Here is a 21,106-nt window from a genome sequence, read left to right on the forward strand (position 1 = left end):
AAAAAAAAAAAAAAAAGAAAGAAGGTAGATGGTTTATGAACATATTGCACACAAGAATTAGGAGCCCAGGAGGAAAAGAATCTAGACTAGAAAGATATGGGATGCATAAAACAGATTACAACGTACAATGGGTTTTTGTGTGTTTCTTGATCTAGAGCTTATTCATTTGGGAGAAAGGAGTTAGGAAGTGTTTTCATTGTTCTCCTTTGCACAGTTTATTAATTTTGAAACTTTGTTTCATTATAAAGAATTTTTTCTAATGATTCATTAATTTGAATTATAAGATTTTAAAAATATGTCAGTTAATCTTAAAGTTCTTTGAGAAAACATTGTGATGTTAATAAGTAGATTGAAAGGTTTTTGAATATAGAGTTCTTCTTTGGAAATAAGTTATTGTAGTTTTTACATGAACTGGCAAGAATTCAGCAAAAATTCAACCAAATTGTTTTGTATGCAGTCTTCCTCCCTCCCCCCATTTTAGCAGTCAGAACAAGATTATAGTTTCCAGATGAAATTCTGAATGTCACATAGTGATGACATATATTTTCCTGGTTGGCTCAGCATGAGATGCAATTTTGTATGCCATGTCACGCTGACTTGCAGAATCCAAAAAGCCATTATTTCCCAAGGGGCTTTCAAGAGTGATAGTATCGAATGTAGTTTGTATTTTGGTGAAAAGTCTCAGGCATTATGGCAGTTTCTATGGCAAGTTGCTTAAAGCTTTATATACTATCTAAACTCTAGAAATTTAAAAATAGTATAACTATATAAAAGTCACTTTTTCTTCAAGTTACTTAAATTTATGTTGCCAAATTAAGTTGCCAAAAATAATGATCAGTGTAAGATACAGATCAAGTTAGGAAGGTATGGTGGAAAAACCAGTAGAAGAGGGACCAAAAAATCTAGCTTTTGATCCTATCCCCACTCCCATGTCAAGCTAACCTCATACACCTGCATTTTCTTCATTTATAATATGGTAATAAGTATACTAAGAATAGCTCACAGATTTAAGGATTGTTATAAGACTTAAATAAAGTAAGATATGTGAAAGTTCTATAAAATGATAAAACATATTCAGAAAGTAAATATCACATTTTTTATGTTTGCATTTTAAAAGGAAAGGTATATGCTTCAAGAAAGGTGAAGCTTATTGGTTTATCTATTAGCTGCTGACGTTGCAGTGTAATTTTACTTTTCTTTTCTCTGTTTGATATTAATCATCTTAAAGTTACCTTAAAATCCAGTATTTCCATTCATGCTTACATAATAAAACTTATTTCACACTGATGATTTATATTACATTTGTCTTAAATCAGTTGCTTTGTTATACCAGTTTTCTTTCTTTTCTTCTCTCTCTCTTTTTTAAGATGTCTCATAACCAATTGTCTACATCTTTGTTTAAGTATCTTACAGGCCCCTCAAGGGGTGCCTGGGTGGCTCAGTTAGTTAAGGGTCCAACTCTTCGTTCTGACTCAGCTCATGATCTCAGGGTCCTGAATGGAGCCCTGCGTTGGGCTCTGCATTCAGCAGGGAGTCTGCTTGAGATTTTCTCTCTCTCTCTCCCTATCCCTCTGTCCCTCCCTCTGCTCTCTCTTTCTCTCTCTCCCCCTCTCAAATAAATAAATAAATCTTCAAAGAAATAAATTTAGGTATCTTACAGGCCACTCAAGCCTAATGTCAAATCTGTACCAACTATGTACCTCTCCCCACCACCACCACTGACCATGTTATTCAAGGATGAGACCTTGGATTCATAGTGGTTTTTTTCCCCTGTCCATTCTGTTTATATGCTTCATCCCCAATCAGAGCCACAAAATTTCTTCTACAGAATAAAGATATGCTAAAGAGTCTCACTCATGTCATTTCCAAATTACCTCATCATCTGTTCTTAGTTACTCTAATCCATTTTGTTCAGATGACAGCAAGAATCATCTTATTAAAAATCTAAATTGGATCATTTTATTCCCTGCTTAAAATGCTTCAGTATTTCTTACTGCATTTCAGGTAAAATTGGAGGGGGAGACGAACCATGAGAGACTATGGACTCTGAGAAATAAACTGAGGGTTCTAGAGGGGAAGGGGGTGGGGATGGGTTAGCCTGGTGACAGGTATTAAAGAGGGCACGTTCTGCATGAAGCACTGGGTGTTGTTATACGCAAACAATCATGGAACATTACATCAAAAACTAATGATGTAATGTATGGTGATTAACATAACATAATAAAAAATGTCTAATAAAAAAATGATAGCTTTGTTAAAGACATTTATTTATTTGACACAGAGAGGTAGCGAGAGAGGGAACACTAGCAGGGGGAGTGGGAGAGGGAGAAGCAGGTTTCCCGCCGAGCAGGGAGCCTGATGTGGGGCTCGATCCCAGAACCCTGGGATCATGACCTGAGCCAAAGGCAGACGCTTAACGACTGAGCCACCCAGGCGCCCCTCTTCTGTCCATTTTTTAATCAGATTGCTTCTTGCTATTTTTCATGAGTTCTTTACATATTTTGGATACTAACCCCTTATCAGATACATGATTTGCAAATATTTTCTCATATTGAGTAATTTGCCTTTTCATTTAGTTGCTGGTTTCCTTTGCTGTGCAGAAGCATTTAGTTTGGTGTAGTCCCAGTAGTTTATTTTTGCTTCTGTTTCCTTTGCTTTCGGTGTCAGCTTCAAAAAAATCGTTGCCAAGATCAGTGTCCCAGAGCTTACTGCCTATGTCTTATGGTTCAGGTCTTAGTTTTAAGTCTTTAAATCCATTTGAGTTAGTTTTTGTGTATGGTGTAATTTAGGAGTCCAGTTTCATTCTTTTGCATATGGCTCTCCAGTTTTCCCAACAATGTTCGTTGAAGAAACTGTTTTTCCCCCAAGATTTGTTTACTTCTTTCTTCCCAGAATCTAACATCTATTTCTGGCATTGAGCAAATATTTAGTAAATAATTATTGCACAAATCCATAAAACCTTTTTCTCTCTTTTTATTTTTATTTAGGGACTTAAATATTACATTCCTTGAACTTTTTTTGCCCCCAGTCCTTTAATTGATATATATTGATGTCCTGTAACTTTTCATGTCTGTTACCAGATTTCCCAGGGATATTTATCTATTATTTAGGAGAAATAGCAGCGTGCAGTACATTTTAAATTGGTGCACATAATCTTTCAGAATATTCCCACTATATCACAAATTCAGGTATGTTTTAAAATGTTAAATACTGACAAGAGTAGTCCAGGTATAACCGAGGATATTGACGTTAGATTTTATCTTTAGTCAGGTAATCAGTAAATATAATTTTGAGTTCTTACAGTGTTCTTAACTGTGTGTTAAGTACTTTGGGAAATTGAAAGTAGTAGATGACATGGCTCTTATTCTCATGAACTTTAGGTTCTAACAGGAAAGAAAAAAGTCACGTGCAATATGGTAGACTTTACAAAACTGAGGAAAAATTAGGGAAAGGAGCCATTATTATAGACTTTAGGAATTGGAAAAGTTTTCATTAGCGAGGTACAACCTGAGGTAAGTCTTAAATAGAGTGTGCGATAATCAGGAGGGGCAGTTCACTTGGATGGAAACAACAGGGAGAAGACATTGATTGGAGTGGAAATTCTTCAGCAGAAGTAGTAGAAAATAAAATTGAACAGATTCAAAGAGACAGGACCAGCTTATACAGGGCTTTGAAAACCAGATGCAGAACTTTGATTTTCTATCTAAGATGCTGTTTATTCTTGAATAGTATCCTGTGGTTGAGAGTAGTCTAGGATGGAATGGAAGGAGGAAGACCCTTTCCAGAAATGTGAGTTACTCTTCTTTACAGAGATGAAGATTTTCAGCAGGTTGGTAGCCATGGAAATGGCCAAAAAAAGGTACAGATTTAGGTTATTTATGAACCTGAAAATTGACCTTTTTTTTTCTTTTGCAAAGGTATATTTGTATTTCTTTCTAGTGACACCAAAATCATTATTAGGATTATGAATGAGTAATAGCTTCTTTTCCATGGCTATACATATGTGATATAGAACAGGGTGAAAAGGTCATTATAAGACAATGATTCTACAATTATTTTACTTCCTACATGATAATAAAATTTTCTAAAATAGCTCTGTGCTACCTATCCATTTAGTAAGTCTGTTACCCATTCATTTCCCTTTTTCACAGGTAAGCTCTTAAAAGCACAGCCTCAGTCTTCTACATCTTTTGTTCCCCTTAAGTCCTAGTACAAGTAAGGTACTCAGTCGTGCTTACTGAATTGAACTCTTACTTTTCCGTAGCTCATAGATTTTGGAAGAGGCCAACATTTTCCTTTATCTCATTTTCAAGTGTTTTCCAACCCACCCAACAGAATGGAAGAATAGCTGTATAATAAGATTCACAGACTGGTATCAGTATGCTTTTATTCTTGCTGTGCTGAAATTCCCTAAGCCCTTCTGAAATTTCCTATAGACTTGAGGAAATGGGGGATTGAGAGAAAGGTGGTGGGGACATGGTTCCTCTTCTACTGTGTTCTTTAACCCGGTATTTTTGCCAGTATTCTTATGTTCAAGGAAAAGCAAGGAGGGCAACCAGCCTCCTCCAGGAGGAGCAAGAGGAGTGGAAGGGGAAGTTAAAAAGACAATGGGGAAGGGGCGCCTGGGTCTGGTCTGCCTGGGAAGCGTCTGCCTTCGGCTCAGGTCATGATCCCAGGGTCCTGGGATCAAGTCCCGCTTCGGGCTCCCTGCTCAGCGGGGAGCCTGCTCTCTCTGCTGGCCCGTCTGCCTACTTGTGCTCTCTCTCTCTCTGTCAAATAAATAAATAAATAATTTTAAAATCTTAAAAAAAAAAAAAAGACAATGGGGAAGAAAAATCCTGTAGGGACTTAGAAGTCATTGTAAGGATTTGGACTAGTAAAAGTGAGTAATACAGGATGCCGTACAAGGCTTTTGATTAGAGAAGTGATATGACTCTTTTTGGCTATTTTAATGGTATCACTTTGGGTGCTGTGTTGAAATAGACTGTAGAGTGGAAAGTATAGAAACAAGTAGACCTCTTGACCTGTGGCTTGTTGCCATAGTTTATGCCTGTAATCATGTGACTTGGGTGAGGGGGTAGGATAGTATCACTAGAGGAGGTAAGGTCATGATATATTTTGTGATGGAGCCAGTAAAATTATGCCAGTTGTCTGGATGTATAGTTTGTGTGTGGGGGGGGGAGGGTCAGTCATTTTCACCTGAGCAACTGGAAGGGTGGATTTGGTATTTTCTGAGACTTGAAGGAATATAAAAGCAAAGCCGTGGGGACAGAGGGAGACTCAAGAGTTTTGCTTTGGCCATGTCAAGTTTGAAGTTCCTATTAAATATCTGAGTGGCGATGTTGAGTGGACAATTGGGTGACTAGCCCGGAGTTCTGAGGCTAGATCAAGAATGTTTCGTGGAAATTGTCTCCATGTAGAGGATACCTGAAGCCGTGACACTGAGTGAGGTCAACCAAGAAAAGATGTTTGTAGAGAAGAGTAATGGCCCAAAGGCTGAATCTTTGGATGCTGCAGCATTTAGAGGTCTGGAAAATGAAGAACTAGCAAGAAAACCAAGAAAGCTGCCGGTGAGGTAGAACAGAGAGACAATGGTGTCCAGAAGGAACTAAGGAAGTGTGTCAAGAAGGTGGCAATGATCAAGTGTTTCAGTTTCCTCTAATAGGATCTGTTAGTTAGTGTTTTCCACTGGCTCTAACAAACAACCAGAAAAATCTCAGCATCTTGACACAATAGAATTGATTTCTTGTTCAAGGAAAGTACATTGTTGTGTTCACAGTGTCTTAGCTATTTTCCAAGCAGTGACTCAGGCATCTGCTGTGTAGTCACACTGCTGATCCTCTGGATGTTCTGCATTCATCCAGCAGATAAGAGAAAGAAGTGAGAAAAGCACACTTGCTCTTGATTGCCTGTAAAGGTTAGAGAGGTACCACCTAACTTTAGGTTGTATGTTATTGGTCAGAATCATTCACACAGGCTTGCCTAGCTGCAGACCAAGTAATATAGGGGAACAGGTAGACTGTTTAATGGGGACTCTCATCTCTGACACAAGGAGTGAGAGTGATTCTGGAGCTAAAATCTTCAAAGAACGAAGGGACGAGGGTGCTGACCTCAGGAACATATATTATTTCAGTAAGAAGGAGTGATGGGTGTATGGTTGGATGACATGAAATCCAAAGCAAGGCTTTTTTTTAGGGAGGAGGTACAAAAATAGACTGGAAGTGGCAGTGAGGATCAGGGAAGCGACTGAAACCACTCCCAGGCCCAATTCTCTGCAGGGTATGGCAGAGACAGCATCAGCTAGTTAAGAGGACTTCACAGAAAGCAGTGTCCTCAGATTTGTGTGAAAAGAAGATGGAGAGTAAGTTCAGAGAAAAGTTTTAGGAAGATATGGGAGTTTTTGCTGATGATATATTATGAGTTCTAGAGGGCAGAGCAGAAGAGCTTGCCCTATTGTAGAGTAGGAGATGGCATCAGGTGGGGTTACACAGAGGTCTTTGGTGATGAGGGTCTGGGTCATAAAGGATGTTTTTTTTTTAACAAGGTAATTTTTTTTTTTTAAGATTTTATTTATTTGAGAGAGAGATTGCATGAGCAAGAGAGCACAAGCAGGGGGAGCAGCAGAGGGAGAGGGAGAAGCAGACTTCCCACTGAGCAGGGAACCCGATGTGGGGCTTGATCTCAGGACCCCAAGATCATGACCTGAGCCAAAGGCAGCAGTTTAACTGACTGAGCCACCCGGGTGCCCCAATAAGGGATGTTCTTAGGGTTTTGGGCTTCTCCTTTTGGCCGATGTAAATGGAGATAAAGGGCATGAAAGATTTAACCCTAGGATTATAAGGTGGAGTTAGTTGGCAAGTGCTGGGGGCTGGAGGGATGTGGTCTTTTCAGGATCACTCAGGCTGGTTGGCTATTGCTTATCCCAGTTATGTAATACATGTAAATGTATCAGGCACAGTTCTCCATTCTGTAATCAAGTGTGCAAAATACAACTTTATTTTTCTGTAGCAGAGATACAGAACTTAGCTGTGGTCCTCAGTTATACTGGGCTCAAGAAGTAAGTAATTCAAAGTCAATGCAGGGTCACCCAGAGTTGTGTCAAGGTTTTATGGGGATCATATTGAGGAAAGCATTTGACTCTCGTTGCCTGGGTTCCGTGGCATCAGCCTTTTCTCAGGCAATGAAAGTGGAATGCTTGGGGGAGTGGATCTTTAGAAGTTGGAACCTCAGTTCATCAAATCTTTCTGTTTTCCTCTTTGAGTATTTAAAGCAAAGTTTGAAGAAATGAAACTTAAATGATACTTTCAACAAATACTTAAAATTAAATACTTAGTGGATACTTGAAATGATTGCAATTACATACGCCAATTTAAATCATCAGACAAAAGGATAATGAAATTTTTAGGCCTGGAGTTGTCCTTTGGAGTGTAGGACCCTCAAATTAGTGAAAGATCAGAACTTATTTTTCCTGCCAATCACTTAAAAGCAAAAGGATCAAATGCAGATCAAATAAACACATTTTGTGAATTTATAAAGTTAATATCCAGACAGTGTTCTGAGGAGATAATAGATCAATTTATAACTTCTGTGTCAGCAATCAAATAAAATGAGCAATAGTGAGGGTAAGCAAAACAGCTCCTAATCAGTCTTCTGTTTTCACTCTCTCTCCCAATGATATATCCGCATGCTACAATGATATATGTCCTGTGTTAATATCAGAATTTGCACTTCTAAAACCCTAATTTTATTACATTTCCTTACATAGAAATTTTCACCATCTTCTTAGTACTTTCAGGATAAACATTGTGTTTCTCAGCATGGTATTTCAGGTGCTTCACAACTAGACCTTATACTTACCTTTCCAGTCCGATCGCCAGTGTGTCAGTTTCATTTGCCATTTAGTGTGCTTCACACTGACCTCCTCCCTGTGCGCTTTGTGTCTCTGCACCTCTCTTCATGTTCTCTCTGCCTACAGCTCCTTCTTTCTTGGATTTAAGAATTCCTCCTGAACCCAAATCTATGTTACCTCCCCTGTGAAGACTTTGCCAGTTCTTGATTGAATTAACCAGTCTCTGTACTTTGCAGAATATTTCATAGCATAGCATTCATCATGTTCTTCGACAATTGTTCTTAATTAGATTTATATCTCCTCTCTAGATTGTAAGCTCTTGGAGGATAGGGATTGTGCCATGTTTTGCAGCCCTTACTACAGGACCCTGGTGTATAGTAAATGGACATTGAATAAAATTTTTGAGTTTATGATGAATGAGATTCCTTTCTGCCTTCCTTCCCCTCCTTTCTTGCCCTTTTTCTCCTTTTGCTTTCCAAAACATAAATATGAACATTCAGTTTCTAGTAGTGATCTGATTAAGGAAAGTTTTCTCACTTACTTTTCTATAGCCCCCTGGTTATTTTATGTTTAGGTTCTCTCTGAGCTCTTAAAACTCTGAAGATCAAAGTTCAAGTTAAGACTTCACTTCAGAAGGAGAAGCAGTGTGAAGGTATTTGTGAAAGACAAATGCTAAGTAACAACACCAATTTACAGAGTGACAGAAAAAACAGCTTCGTCATTTTGGAGTTGCACTTTGAACAATTTAATCATTGTCGAAACTTAGTTCTGACTGTAAGATATGTGAAAAACAATACTAGCCTTGTCAAAAGTTGTAGCTATAAGCAAGAGACTGCCTCTCCCAACTTAAAAATCCTTGATGCTCCTCTAAGATCTCATGATGTTAACTGCGGGTGCTTCATTTGCTCGTTTTCTGCCGTGGACTCATACTTCTGGTGGTGGTAGTGTTGGCTGGGTCGTGGGTGGCTGCATACTAAGAGTCATGGAAGTGCGAACTTCTTGTTGTTAGTTTGTTTTATTTTGGAATTAAGACCAGGGTGAAAGAATGGTCATAGTCCCGGTGGATCAGTGTGGTAAGCTGTATATAACTTGAAGGGCAGATTCTAGAGACATTCATATCTTTGCTTTACTACTTACAACAAGATGGTGTCACTGAGTGATTCCTTTTCTCTTTCTCTCTCTTCCCTTCCTCTTCTCTCCCCTTTCTTTCCTTCCCTTTACTTTATTTCTCCTTTCTTCTTTCTTTACAGGTAGCACAATGGCTGCCCCACACCATGGTTTTCCTCTGAGATGGAGGCAGCCTTTAATGCTTCTCTCTCGAGAGTGATGGATGAGAAACCTGAAACCTAAATAGCTGAAGTGATTCTAAGATCACATATCTTGAATTGGTAGAAAAAAAGGTGGTACCTAGGTTTCCTGGTTGCCAGTTTATGCTTTGAGGAAGCTTTTACATAAATATATTTATCCCATTAGTTGTCTGAAGTTTCACCACTGAAGAGTTTTTGTTTTGTTTTTTAGATCCTGAAGCCTTCCGCTTGTATGCATAAGCTCCTTGAGTCCTGAAACCATGTCTATTTTTTTTTAAAGATTTTATTTATTTATTTGATAGAGACACAGCGAGAGAGGAACACAAGCCGGGGGAGTGGGAGAGGGAGAAGCAGGCTTCCAGCTGAGCAGAGAGCCCGATGCGGGGCTTGATCCCAGGACCCTGGGATCATGACCTGAGCTGAAGGCAGACGCTTAACTACTGAGCCACCCAGGCACCCCAACCATGTCTATTTTGTTCACTGTGGTATTCCCAGTTTTTAACATAGTCCCTAATACATAGCAGGCTCCTTAAACAGTGTGGAATGATTTTTTTTGCATGTTGAAATTATGGGATATTTTAATTTCCTTTCTTCCTTCCGTCCTTCCATCCTTCCATCCTTCCTTCCTTCCTTCCTTTTCGTCCTCCCTCCCCTTCTCTCCCTCCCTCCCCCTCCCTCCCCCTCCCTCCCCCTCCCCTTTATTTCGCAGCTAAGTGCACTTCCTGGTATTTCACCAAATATTAACATATATTAGTTCTGTAATAAAAGTATCTCTAAAAATAGACCATTTATCAGCAAAAGAACACCTTAAGCCTATGAAAAACTAACAGACTTTATCCTTGTCTTTTATGATGTCTTTGTGAACAAGATAATGAAATGTGATACTGCATGTCACTATTGTTTGTTTTCTGAGGCAGTTACCCTTCTTTCTCTTTCAAATTCTGCATAGAAACCTAGAAAGTGTGCCACTCTAGATAGCCTAGTATTCTCCATTCGGTCTTTAGCTTTCTGAACTTGTAATGAACCAATCCTATAGTCCTGCTTCAAGTCCTACTGAAGTATTTCTCCCCTTTCTGAGCATGCAACTCTCCCCTCCTTATCTTTTAGGAAGCCTTGATTTCCTTTATGGATTCTTTTTGGTAGTCATCTTCTCTTTTTGCTTAAGATTCTTTAACTTATGCTGCCTATCCAGGATGATCTACAACCTGAGTTTGCAAGGCTTATTCTCAGGAGGTTTTTTGTTTTTACCTTAAATTTCCTTTTATGTAATTCAGCTCTGTTTAAGGCAGTTACCCCTTGGCATAATAATGTCATGGCTATGAGTACATGTCTGAACAGCTTGATTTCCTTTAGGACATAAAGGAGAAATAAAGATTGTCACACTTTGCTTCTTGGTGATTGTTTGAAATTTGAAATAAACATGAAGCCATAAATCATAACTATATGTCTTACACAAAGTTGTATTTTTTTTATTTATTTTATTTTATTTTTTTAAAAGATTTTATTTGACAGAGAGAGACACAGCAAGAGAGGGAACACAAGCAGGGGGAGTGGGAGAGGGAGAAACAGGCTTCCCGCCGAGCAGGGAGCCCAATGAGGGGCTTGATCCCAGGACCCTGGGACCGTGACCTGAGCCGAAAGCAGATGCTTAATGGCTGAGCCACCCAGGCGTCCCAAAGTTGTATTTTTTTAAAGGTTTTATTTATTTTTTCCAGAGAGAGAGAGAAGGGTGGGGGTGGGAGGAGCAGAGGGAGAGGGAGAAGCAGACTCCACACTGAGCACAGAGCCCTATGCGGGGATTGATCTCATGATCCTGAGATCATGACCTGAGCTGAAACCGAGTCAGATACTTAACCAACAGCCACCCCAGTGCCCCCAAAGTTGTATTTTTTTTTTTTACAAAAATGTCAAATAATATGCTATTAGGGAAAGATTTCAACAAAGTACACATAGGATTTTTTATCTTTCAAAAAGATACTGTAATGTATATAATTGGCGAATCACCATGTTATACACCTGAAACTAATACTGTATGTCAACTATGATTCAAATTATATCAATTGATTGAATCAACCAATATTAACTGAGTAAGCCACTATAATATTTCAGGCTGCTACATGAAATAGAGGAATCATGGATTGCCCTTTCAGTGAAATGAATACTGTCTTAGCATTATGATGAATAAAGCGCATAAACATATAAATTGATGGTCAGATGTCTTAAGGTTAAAGAAACAATGCTATAGGAATTTTTTATTGTTGCTACTGTCTTATTAGAAGTCATTCTCCTTTATTGACCAGTTACTAAACCTGACCTACTTTTGTGATAGCACCCCTTTAGGGCTTTTACACAGCAGATGATAAAAATCCAAAACAAGGCTAAATTCTGAGAAGTACCTACTATCAGAAATGAATTATATTGTTGTAGCTGAACAAATATTTTTTGACTCTTTAATATCATGAAGGATACTTAGAGTTGCCATTTAACCATTGGCATCATTACTCAAACCCTCAAAATAGGAACAGGGATTTTTGACATACTGACTTTGAGTAATTGTTACCAGGTATCAGTTCAACCTTAAGAAGGAAAAAGAACATTCTCATATAAATCATCGATTGATATGTTGAAGCAAAAATATATGATCATTTATTATTTGGCTTGGAACTTTTAGCTTTATGATTTTTCAGCCGATTTTATCTAATTGGTGTTTCATTAATATGAACATAAGATTATTTCTTATTGGAAGAGTACGATGATTAGAGGGCAGAACTCAGAATATATCTTCAAAGTTCAAGCTTTAACTGCTACCTTTATTATTATAACATGTCACTATACTGCTCCTTTTGGAGGGACAAATATTCAGATGCTTAATGCAATCCCATCAAGAATTAAAATGTTATACAGAATTATGTCAGAATTCTGTGAGATGGTAGAGGAAGGACCAAATCTAATTTGGGAAAATCACTGACCTTTTTTCAGAGTAAATGGTATTTAAGGTAGAACTAAAACAACAGGTTGATTGTGATAGAAGAGAAGGGTACTTGTGTTTCAGATCTGGTAACTTTTGAGTTCTTTTCTACACTTTATAGTAATTTTTTTCATCATCATTTTCCTATATTTATAGTACATTCATGAAATATTTTTATACACATTACAGCATTTAAAGTGAACAGTATTGTTGACATTAAGTAATAGCATTATTAATTTCTGACATTTAGATTAAATTGCTTTCCTTAACTATTATGGTAAATGGGACTGCTGAAACACTCAAGTTAAGTCCAAGTGCAGTACCTATATATTAGTCACTGATCATCAAGATAAGTGTACTCTTAATCCCCTTCACCTATTTCACATATCCTCTTACCCACCTCCCCTCTGGTAACCATCTGTTTGTCTTCTGTAGTTAAGAACCTATTTTTTGGTTTGTCTCTCTTTTTTTTTTTCCTTTGCTTGTTTGTTTTTGAAATTCCACATATGAGTAAAATCATATGGTATTTGTCTATCTCTGAATTACTTCGCTTAGCATTATACTCTTTAGCTCCATCCATGTCATTGCAAATGGTACATTTCACTCTTTCTTTTTGCTCAATAATATTCCATTTTGTGTGTGTGTGTGTGTATGTGTGCACACCATATCTTCTTTATCCATTCATTTATTGATGGACACTAGGGCTGCTTCCATAATATGGCTGTTGTAAATATTGCTTCTATAAACACGAGTGCATATACCCTTTTGAATTAGTGTTTTTATATTCTTTGGGTAAATACCCAGTAGTGCGATTACCAGATTATAGGGTATCTATATATATAGATATATATAGATATATAGATATATAGATATATATAGGGTATCTATATATATAGATATATATAATCTATACCAGATTATATTTCCCTTTTTAATTTTAATTTTAATAACAGAACTTCCATACTGTTTTTTACAGAACTACACTAGTTTGCATTCCCATCAACAGTGCACAAGAGTTCCTTTTTCTCCACATCGTTGCTAACACTTGTTGTTTCTTGTGTTTTTGATCTTTGCCATTCTGACAGGTGTGAGGTGATATTTTATTGTAATTTTGGTTTGCATTTCCCTGATAATGAATAACATTGAGCATCTTTTCATGTGTCTGTTGGCCATCTGGATGTCTTCTTTGGAGAAATGTCTGTTCATGTCTTCTGCCCATTTTAATTGGATTATTTGTTTCTTTGGGTGTTGAGTTGTATAATTTCTTTCTTTATATATTTTGGATACTAACCCTTTATCAGATATGTCATTTGCAAATATCTTCTCCCAATAAGTAGTGTGCCTTTTGGTTTTGTTGATTGCTTCTTCTGCTGTGCAGAAGCTTTTTATATTTATGTAGTAGTCCCAATAGTTTATTTTTGCTTTTGTTTCCCTTGCCTCAGGACACATATGTAGAAAAATGCTGTTATGGCCCATATCAGAGAAATTACTGCCTGTGCTTTCTTCTATGATTTCTGTGGTTTCAGATTTCAGATTTAGGTCTTTAATCTGCTTTGAATTTATTTTTGTGTATGGTGTAAAAAAGTGGTCCAGTTTCCTATTTTGCATGTTGCTGTCCAGATTTCCCAGTACCACTTGTTAAAAAGACGTCTTTTTCCCATTGGATATTCTTTCCTGCTTTGTCAAAGAGTAATTGACCATGTAATTGTGGGTTTATTTCTGTATTTTCTTTTTCTTTTTTTTAATTCATGGATTTTCTATTCTGTTCTGTGTGTTTGTTTTTGTGCCAGTACTTTACTGTTTTGATTACTACAGCTTTGTAATATAACTTGAAGTCTTGGAAATGGGATACCTCCAGCTTTATTTTTCTTTTTCAAGATTGCTTTAGCTATTCAGGGTCTTCTGTGGTTCCATACAAATTTTAGGATTATTTGTTCTAGTCCTATGAAAAATGCTGTTGATATTTTGATAGTGATTACATTAAATCTATAGATTGCTTTGGATGGTATGTACATTTTAACAATGTTTGTTCTCCCAATCCATGAGCATGGAGTGTCTTTCCATTTCTTTGTGTCCTCTTCAATTTCTTTTTATCAGTGTTTTATAGTTTTCAGAGTATAGATCTTTCACCTCCTTGGTTACGTTTATTCCTAAGCATTCTGTTATTTTAGGTGCAATTGTAAATGGAATTGTTTTCATGATTTCTTTTTCTGCCACTTCATTATTAATATATAGGAATGCAACAGATTTCTGCACATTAATTTTGTATACTGTAACTTCACTGAATTCATTTATCAGTTCTAGTAGGTTTTTGGTGAGAATTTTACCTCTTCCTTACCAATTTGGATCCCTTTTATTCCTTTTTGTTGTCTGATTGGTGTGACTAGGATTTCCAGTACTATGTTGAATAAATGTGGTAAGAATGGACATCTTTGTCTTATTCTTGACCTTAGTTTTTCCTCCATTGAGAAAATGCTCTCCTTTTTTCACCATTGAGTATGATTTTAGCTATAGTTTTTCATTTATGGCCTTTATTATGTTGAGGTATGTTCCTTTTAAGTCTACTTGTTGAGGGTTTTTATCATGAATGGATGTTGTACTTTGTCAAATGCTTTTTCTGCATCTATTGAAATAATCATATAGTTTTATTTTTCTCTTATTGATATGATGTATCATGCTTATTGATTTGTGAATATTGTACCATCCTCGCAACCCAGGAATAAATCCCACTCAACCATGGTGGATAGTTTTTTAAATGTATGGTTGGATTCAGTTTTGCTAATATTTTGTTGAGAATTTTTGCATCTATGTTCATCAGAGATTTTGGCCTGTAGTTCTCTTTTTTTTGTAGCATCTTTATCTGGTTTTGGGATCAGGATATTGGTAGCCTCAAAGAATGAATTTGGAAGTTTTCTTTCCTCTTCTCTTCTGGTTTGAGAAATAGTTTGAGAAGAATAGGTTTTAAATGTTTGGTAGAATTCATCTGTAAAGTTATCTGGTATTGGACTTTTGTTTTGGGGGAGTTTTTTGATTACCGATTCAGTTTCATTGCTGGTAATTGGTCTGTTCATATATTCTATTCATCCTGATTCAATTTTGGGAAGTTATGTATTTCTAGGATATGATCCATTTCTTCTAGGTTTCCTAATTTGTTGGCATATAATTTTCCACAATATTCTCTTACAGTCCTTTGTGTTTCTGTGATGTCAGTTTTTATTTTTCCTCTCTCCTTTTTAATTTTGTTTATCTGAGTCCTCTCTCTCTCTCTTTTAAGTCTGGCTAAAGGCTTATCAATTTTGATCTTTTCAAAGAAACATGTTCTGGTTTCATTTATCTGTTGTTTTTTTAGTTTCTATTTCATTTATTTCCTGTTCTAATCTTTATTATTTCATTCCTTCTACTGGTATTGAGTTTTGTTTTTCTTTTTCTTTTTTTTTTTTTTCCTTTTTAGCTCCTTTAGGTGTAAGGTTAGGCTATTTATTTGAAATTTTTCTTGATTTTTGAGGTAGGCTTATATTGCTATAAACTTCCCTCTTAGAACAGCTTTTGCTTCTTCTCAAAGATTTTGGATTTTCATTTTCATGTTTTCATGTTTTGTTTTGTTTTTTTACTTTCATCTTTGATTTCCTGTTTGACCCATTCATGGTTTAGTAGCATGTTATTTAACCTCCATGTATTGGTGCTCTTTGCACATTTTTTTCTTGTGCTTGATTTCTAGTTTCAAAGCGTTGTGGACAGAAAAATGCATCGTATGACTTCAGTCTTTTTGAATTTGTTGAGACTTGTTTTCTGGCCTCAGATGTGATCGTTTCTGGAGAATATTCCATGTGCACTTGAAAAGAATGTGTATTCTGCTATTTTAGGATGGAATGTTGTGAATACATCTGTTTAAAATCCATCTGATTCAGTGTCACTCAGAGCCACTTTTTCTTGTTAATTTTCTGTTTGGATGATCTATCTATTGATGTAAGTGGGGTATTAAAGTCCCCTACTATTAGTGTATTACTGTTGATTATTGCCTTTATGTTTGTTATGAACTGCTTTATGTATTTGGATGCTTCCATGTTCGGTGCATAAATATTTAAAACTGTTAAATCTTCTTGTTGATATGTTCCATTTATGATTATATAGTGTCCTTCTTTGCCTATTGTTACAGTCTTTGTTTTAAAGCCTATTATATAAGTATTGCTACCCTGATTTTCTTTTCACATTCATTTACATGATAAATGCTTTTTATTCCCTTCACTTTCACTCTGTATGTGTCTTTAGGTCTGAAATGAGTCTCTTGTAGGCAGCATGTAGATGGATGTTTTTTTTAGTCTATTACATGACACTATGGCTTGATTGGAGTGGTTAGTCCATTTACATTCAAAGTAATTATTGATAGATATGTATTGTCATTTTGTTACCTTTTTAACATTTGGTTTTATAGTTCTTTTCTGTTCCTTTCTTCCCTTGCTCTATTCTCTTACAGTTATTTGGATTTCTTTGGTGGTATACTGTTTATTTTTTGCTTATCTATTACTGGTTTTTGATTTGTGATTACCAGTAGGTTTGTATAGAAGATACATATAGCAGTCCATATTAAGTTGATAGTTGCTTAAGTTTGAGCCCAGTCTTCTTTTTTTTTAAAGATTTTATTTATTTATTTGACAGAGAGAGACACAGCAAAAGAGGGAGCCCAGTCTTTACTTCTCTCCCCAACACATTTTAAGTATTTGGTATCATACTTTACATTTTTTTATTTTGTGAGTCCCTTGACTAATTTTTACAGGTATATTCATTTTTACTGCTTTTGTGCTTCCTTCTTTTCTTAATCTTACTATGTCTTTCCTTTCCACCCAGAATGTCCCCTTTAACAGTTCTGGTAGGACTGGTTTAGTGGTGAGGAATTCCTTTAACTTTTGTTTGTCTGGGCAACTCTCTTTCTCCTCCTGTTCTGAATGGTAGCCTTGCTATATAGAGTATTCTTATTTGCAGATTTTTTCATTTCAGTGCTTTGAATATATCATGCCATTCTCTTCTGGCCTGCAGTTTCTGAAGAAAAATCAGTTGATAAATGTATGATATTTCCCATGTATGTAACTGTTTTCATTTCTTTTGTTGCTTTTAAAATTCTCTTTACCACCGGCGTTAGCGATATGAATTACTATGTGCCTTGGTGTCGACCTCCTTGTGTTTACTTTGTTCGGAGCTCTCTATGCATCCTTGATCTGGATTTCTAGTTCCTTCCCCAAATTTGGGAGGTTTTTAGCTATTATTTTTTCAAACACATTTTCTGCCCTCTTTTCTCTATCTTCTCCTTTTGGGATTTCTATAATGCAGGTGTTATTTGCTTGAGGGTGCCATTTCATTCCTGAAGTCTGTTCTCATTTTGTATAATTTTTTTCTCTCTCACCTGGTCAGCTTGACTACTTTCCATTACTCTGTCCACCAGGTCACTGATTCTTCTGCTTCCTCTAGCTTACTATTTATTACATGTAATGTATTTTTAATTTCATTTATTTTATTCTTCTCTGATTTTTTTTTTTAATCTCTGTGTTAAGGGTCTCACTGATGTCCTCCACTCTTTTCTCAAGTCCCATGAGTGTCTTTATATGATAATTACTTTAAATTCTCTATCAGGCGTATTACTTATCTCCATTTTGCTTTGGTGTGTTGCTGTTATTTTGTCCTATTCTTTCATTTGGGACGTATTCCTTTGTCTCCTCATTTTGTCTATCCGTGTCTATTTCTCTGTGTTAGAAAAGTCAGCTATGTCTCTTGCTCTTGAAGGTAATGGCCTTATGATGAATAGGTCCTGTAATGCCCTGCAGTGCAGTGTTCCCTGCTCACCAAAACCTGAAGCTTCAGGGGTGTCCCTTATATACATTGTGTACACCCTGCTTTTGTGGCTGAGCTACTTTTTCCTTCAGTGCAGTCATCTACTGTTACAGTATTTCTGTATCACAGATTTTTAGAAATAGGATTATTTTGAAGAATAATAATGTGTGTTTAAATTTTGATAACTACAAATTGTCATTTCTTGGAATTCTACTCTTAGACCATACTTATTTATATTCGCAGTATATGAAAAATTCTCACAAGAGGCTTCAACGACAGATTTTATAAACATACAAACTGATACTTTAAAATGTTTGCCAGTGTGACCATTGAGGAGAATACCTGATTTTTGTCTTAACTTTTATTTGTTTGTTGGCAAGTTTGAGCACTCTTAGTTTATTGGCCAAATTATATTTTTCTGTGAATTGTTTGTTCATATTTTTTTCCATTCTTTATGGTTGTTGATCTGTTTCTCACTTGACACCTTCTTTTGAACTAATGGGAATTTCAACTTGATAGGGCTAAAAAAACTAAGGTTTTTTCCCCTCTCGATTCTGTTTCTCCTACAGCTCCATTCTTTCATCTGCTGCAACCTAAAACCTTGGAGTCATCCTTTCTTCACCATTCTCTCTTAATGTATTTGTAGTACATCAGTAAGTCCAGTTGGCTGTAGCTTTTATGTGGATACAGAATTTCATCACTCCTTAGTACCTTTACTGCAGCCACCATCTCTCACATATTGTCTTCCTGTTTTAATGCTTGTAGGCTATTTTTCTGCAGAGTAGCCAGAGAAATTCTTTTAAAATATGTCCAATAATTTTATGACTGTATTTAGAATCCATTATCATATCCTAGCTTCTTCAAAGCAAAAGCCAATCTTCTTCCCATGATCTATATAAGTTCTGTATGATTGGTCCTTATTTATAGCTCTGACTTCATTTCCTACTTCTGTCACTCTTTACTTTGTTGTGGCCATTATTGCTTCTATACTGTTTCTTGAAAATCCTAAGTACACAGCGGAGCACCTGGGTGGCTCAGTTGGTTAAGTGTCTGCCTTCAGCTCAGGATCTCAGGGTCTTGGAATCAAGCCCCATGTCAGACTCCACACTCAGAGGGGAGTCTGTTTCTCCCTCTACCCACCCCCCCCACCGCTCTCTCTCACATAAATAAATAAAATCTTAAACAACAAAAAAAGAAAATCCTAAGTGCACATCTGAGGACTTCTGCATTACTGTTTTATCTGCCTAGAATGCTCTGCTCCCAAATATCTCCATGGATCTCTCCCAAACTCCTTTTTTAAATAAACATTCTTTGAATTTCTAACAGGCATAATGTGGTAGACTTGGGTTTATAAGTATGAGGAAAAAAGGTTTATGCTCCATGCCCTTAAGGTATTATCAATCTAATATAAATGTGAATAAACCAAGTTGGGAAGATAGGGAAAGAATGAGTTGAAATACAGCAACTGTAGTTCACGTAGTGGTAATATGGTAGTCTTTACTTTGGAGAGAATTTTAGGACCATCAAACTTGATTTAATCAAATTCTTAAAGAGCAAGATCTGATTTATTTATTTAATGCTACTTAAAAAGTACCTAAAATGGTACATACAAATTATATGTTTGCATTAACATATAGTGTATAAAATATATATGGATCTATTTGGAAATAATACATATTGTTATAAATTATTATTAAATTAAGAGTAATTTCTGAAAGTTAAAATTATTGAGATTCTCTGATTTTTATAATTTAGATAGAATTTTTAATAACATGCTATATGGAGTGGAATATCACGTTTTGTTAATCATCAAATCTGCCTTTTATATAATCACATACTTCTTTTGGTTACTTTTAAAATCAGTTTTTAAGAGAGAGTCTATAGATAAGCTTTTGTTATCAGGAGAATTCACATGTAGGAAGACTTGTTTCTTATCAATTTTGGATAATCAAATGTTTTGTTGTTGAATTTCCTTTTTTTCAAGTAAAGCTTTTATTTCAGTATTATCTTAATACTGAGAAATGGGCAAATTGTTAGGTTATGACTGAATGAATTTTTGTGAAGTGCTATATCCATGTATTCAGTAAATAGAATATTAGATTATAACATTGCTCTACAGTGTCCCCTCCCAGTCACCAGTTCCTGACAAGAGTAACCAACCAGCCCCTGACTTTTAACAGATTAGTTTTGCTTATTTTTGAATAGTTTTAAAAATCAGTAATTCTATAATATAAAATGATCTAATATGATATTTTGTAATCTCATTTAGAGGTATTAAGCAAGGAAAGAAATAATCATGGAAATATTTTCTGTATATTTTTGTGAAACAGTAAAGTACATGTGTGTTAACTAACTATTCTTATACTTAGAATCCCGGCCATTGTCAGTTCCTGTGAAAGCCATGCTGAATCTCTCTGAAGGCTGTAGAAGTCCTGAAGAGAGAATGAAAGAATTTATTGGAGTAGTATGGAATGCAGTAAAGAGTCTCACACTACAGGTAAAATGCATGGTTTTAATTTCTATAATCCTTTATAATTTTCAGCACCTTAAATATTGGTAAAAAAATAATCTCACTGGTAACACTTAATATTGGTAAAAAAATAACCTCACTTTTTTTTTTTTTTTTTAAAGATTTTATTTATTTATTTGACAGAGAGAGACACAGCAAGAGAGGGAACACAAGCAGGGGGAGTGGGAGAGGGAGAAGCAGGCTTCCCGCTGAGCAGGGAGCCCGATGCAGGGCTTGATCCCAGGACCCTGGGATCATGACCTCAGCTGAAGGCAGACGCTTAATGACTGAGCCACCCAGGCTCCCCAAATAACCTCACTCTTAACACTTGTGTATACCATCTCACTTCTGTAACTTAGAGGAAAATTCTTGGCACACTTTACATGTTAACAGAATCATATGAAATACATATTATGTGTTCTCCTTGATAAAGTTATAAAAAATACACAAATTTTGAGATGTTGCTTAAAAAAATTCATTCTACTGTTCCTTTATCTTAAACATTATTTAAAAGATTTTAAATGTTCAGCATACAAATCAGAAAACACTAGACAATAGGCCGAGTTGGACAGTCATCCCTGAGATATTTAAGATAAGATCAGCATGGCCTAGTGACTGTTGGTTTTGGGGAATGAGAGGAAGAAGGCTGT

General features: G+C 36.1%; 1 protein-coding gene across 1 annotated transcript in view; it reads left to right on the plus strand.

Annotated features, from left to right (window-relative positions):
* The window catches only part of VPS13B (vacuolar protein sorting 13 homolog B), a 743,427-nt gene that overhangs the window by 332,661 nt on the left and 389,660 nt on the right, over positions 1-21,106 (plus strand). Inside the window, exon 22 of the mRNA XM_081817134.1 lies at positions 20,317-20,444. Within this exon, the coding sequence (XP_081673260.1) occupies positions 20,317-20,444 (128 nt within the window). The remainder of the gene's footprint in view (positions 1-20,316; positions 20,445-21,106) is intronic.

The sequence above is a fragment of the Leptonychotes weddellii genome, chromosome 4, assembly GCF_054177405.1.
Source record: "Leptonychotes weddellii isolate Sample4059 chromosome 4, ASM5417740v2, whole genome shotgun sequence".
NCBI classification, from domain to species: Eukaryota; Metazoa; Chordata; class Mammalia; order Carnivora; family Phocidae; genus Leptonychotes; species Leptonychotes weddellii.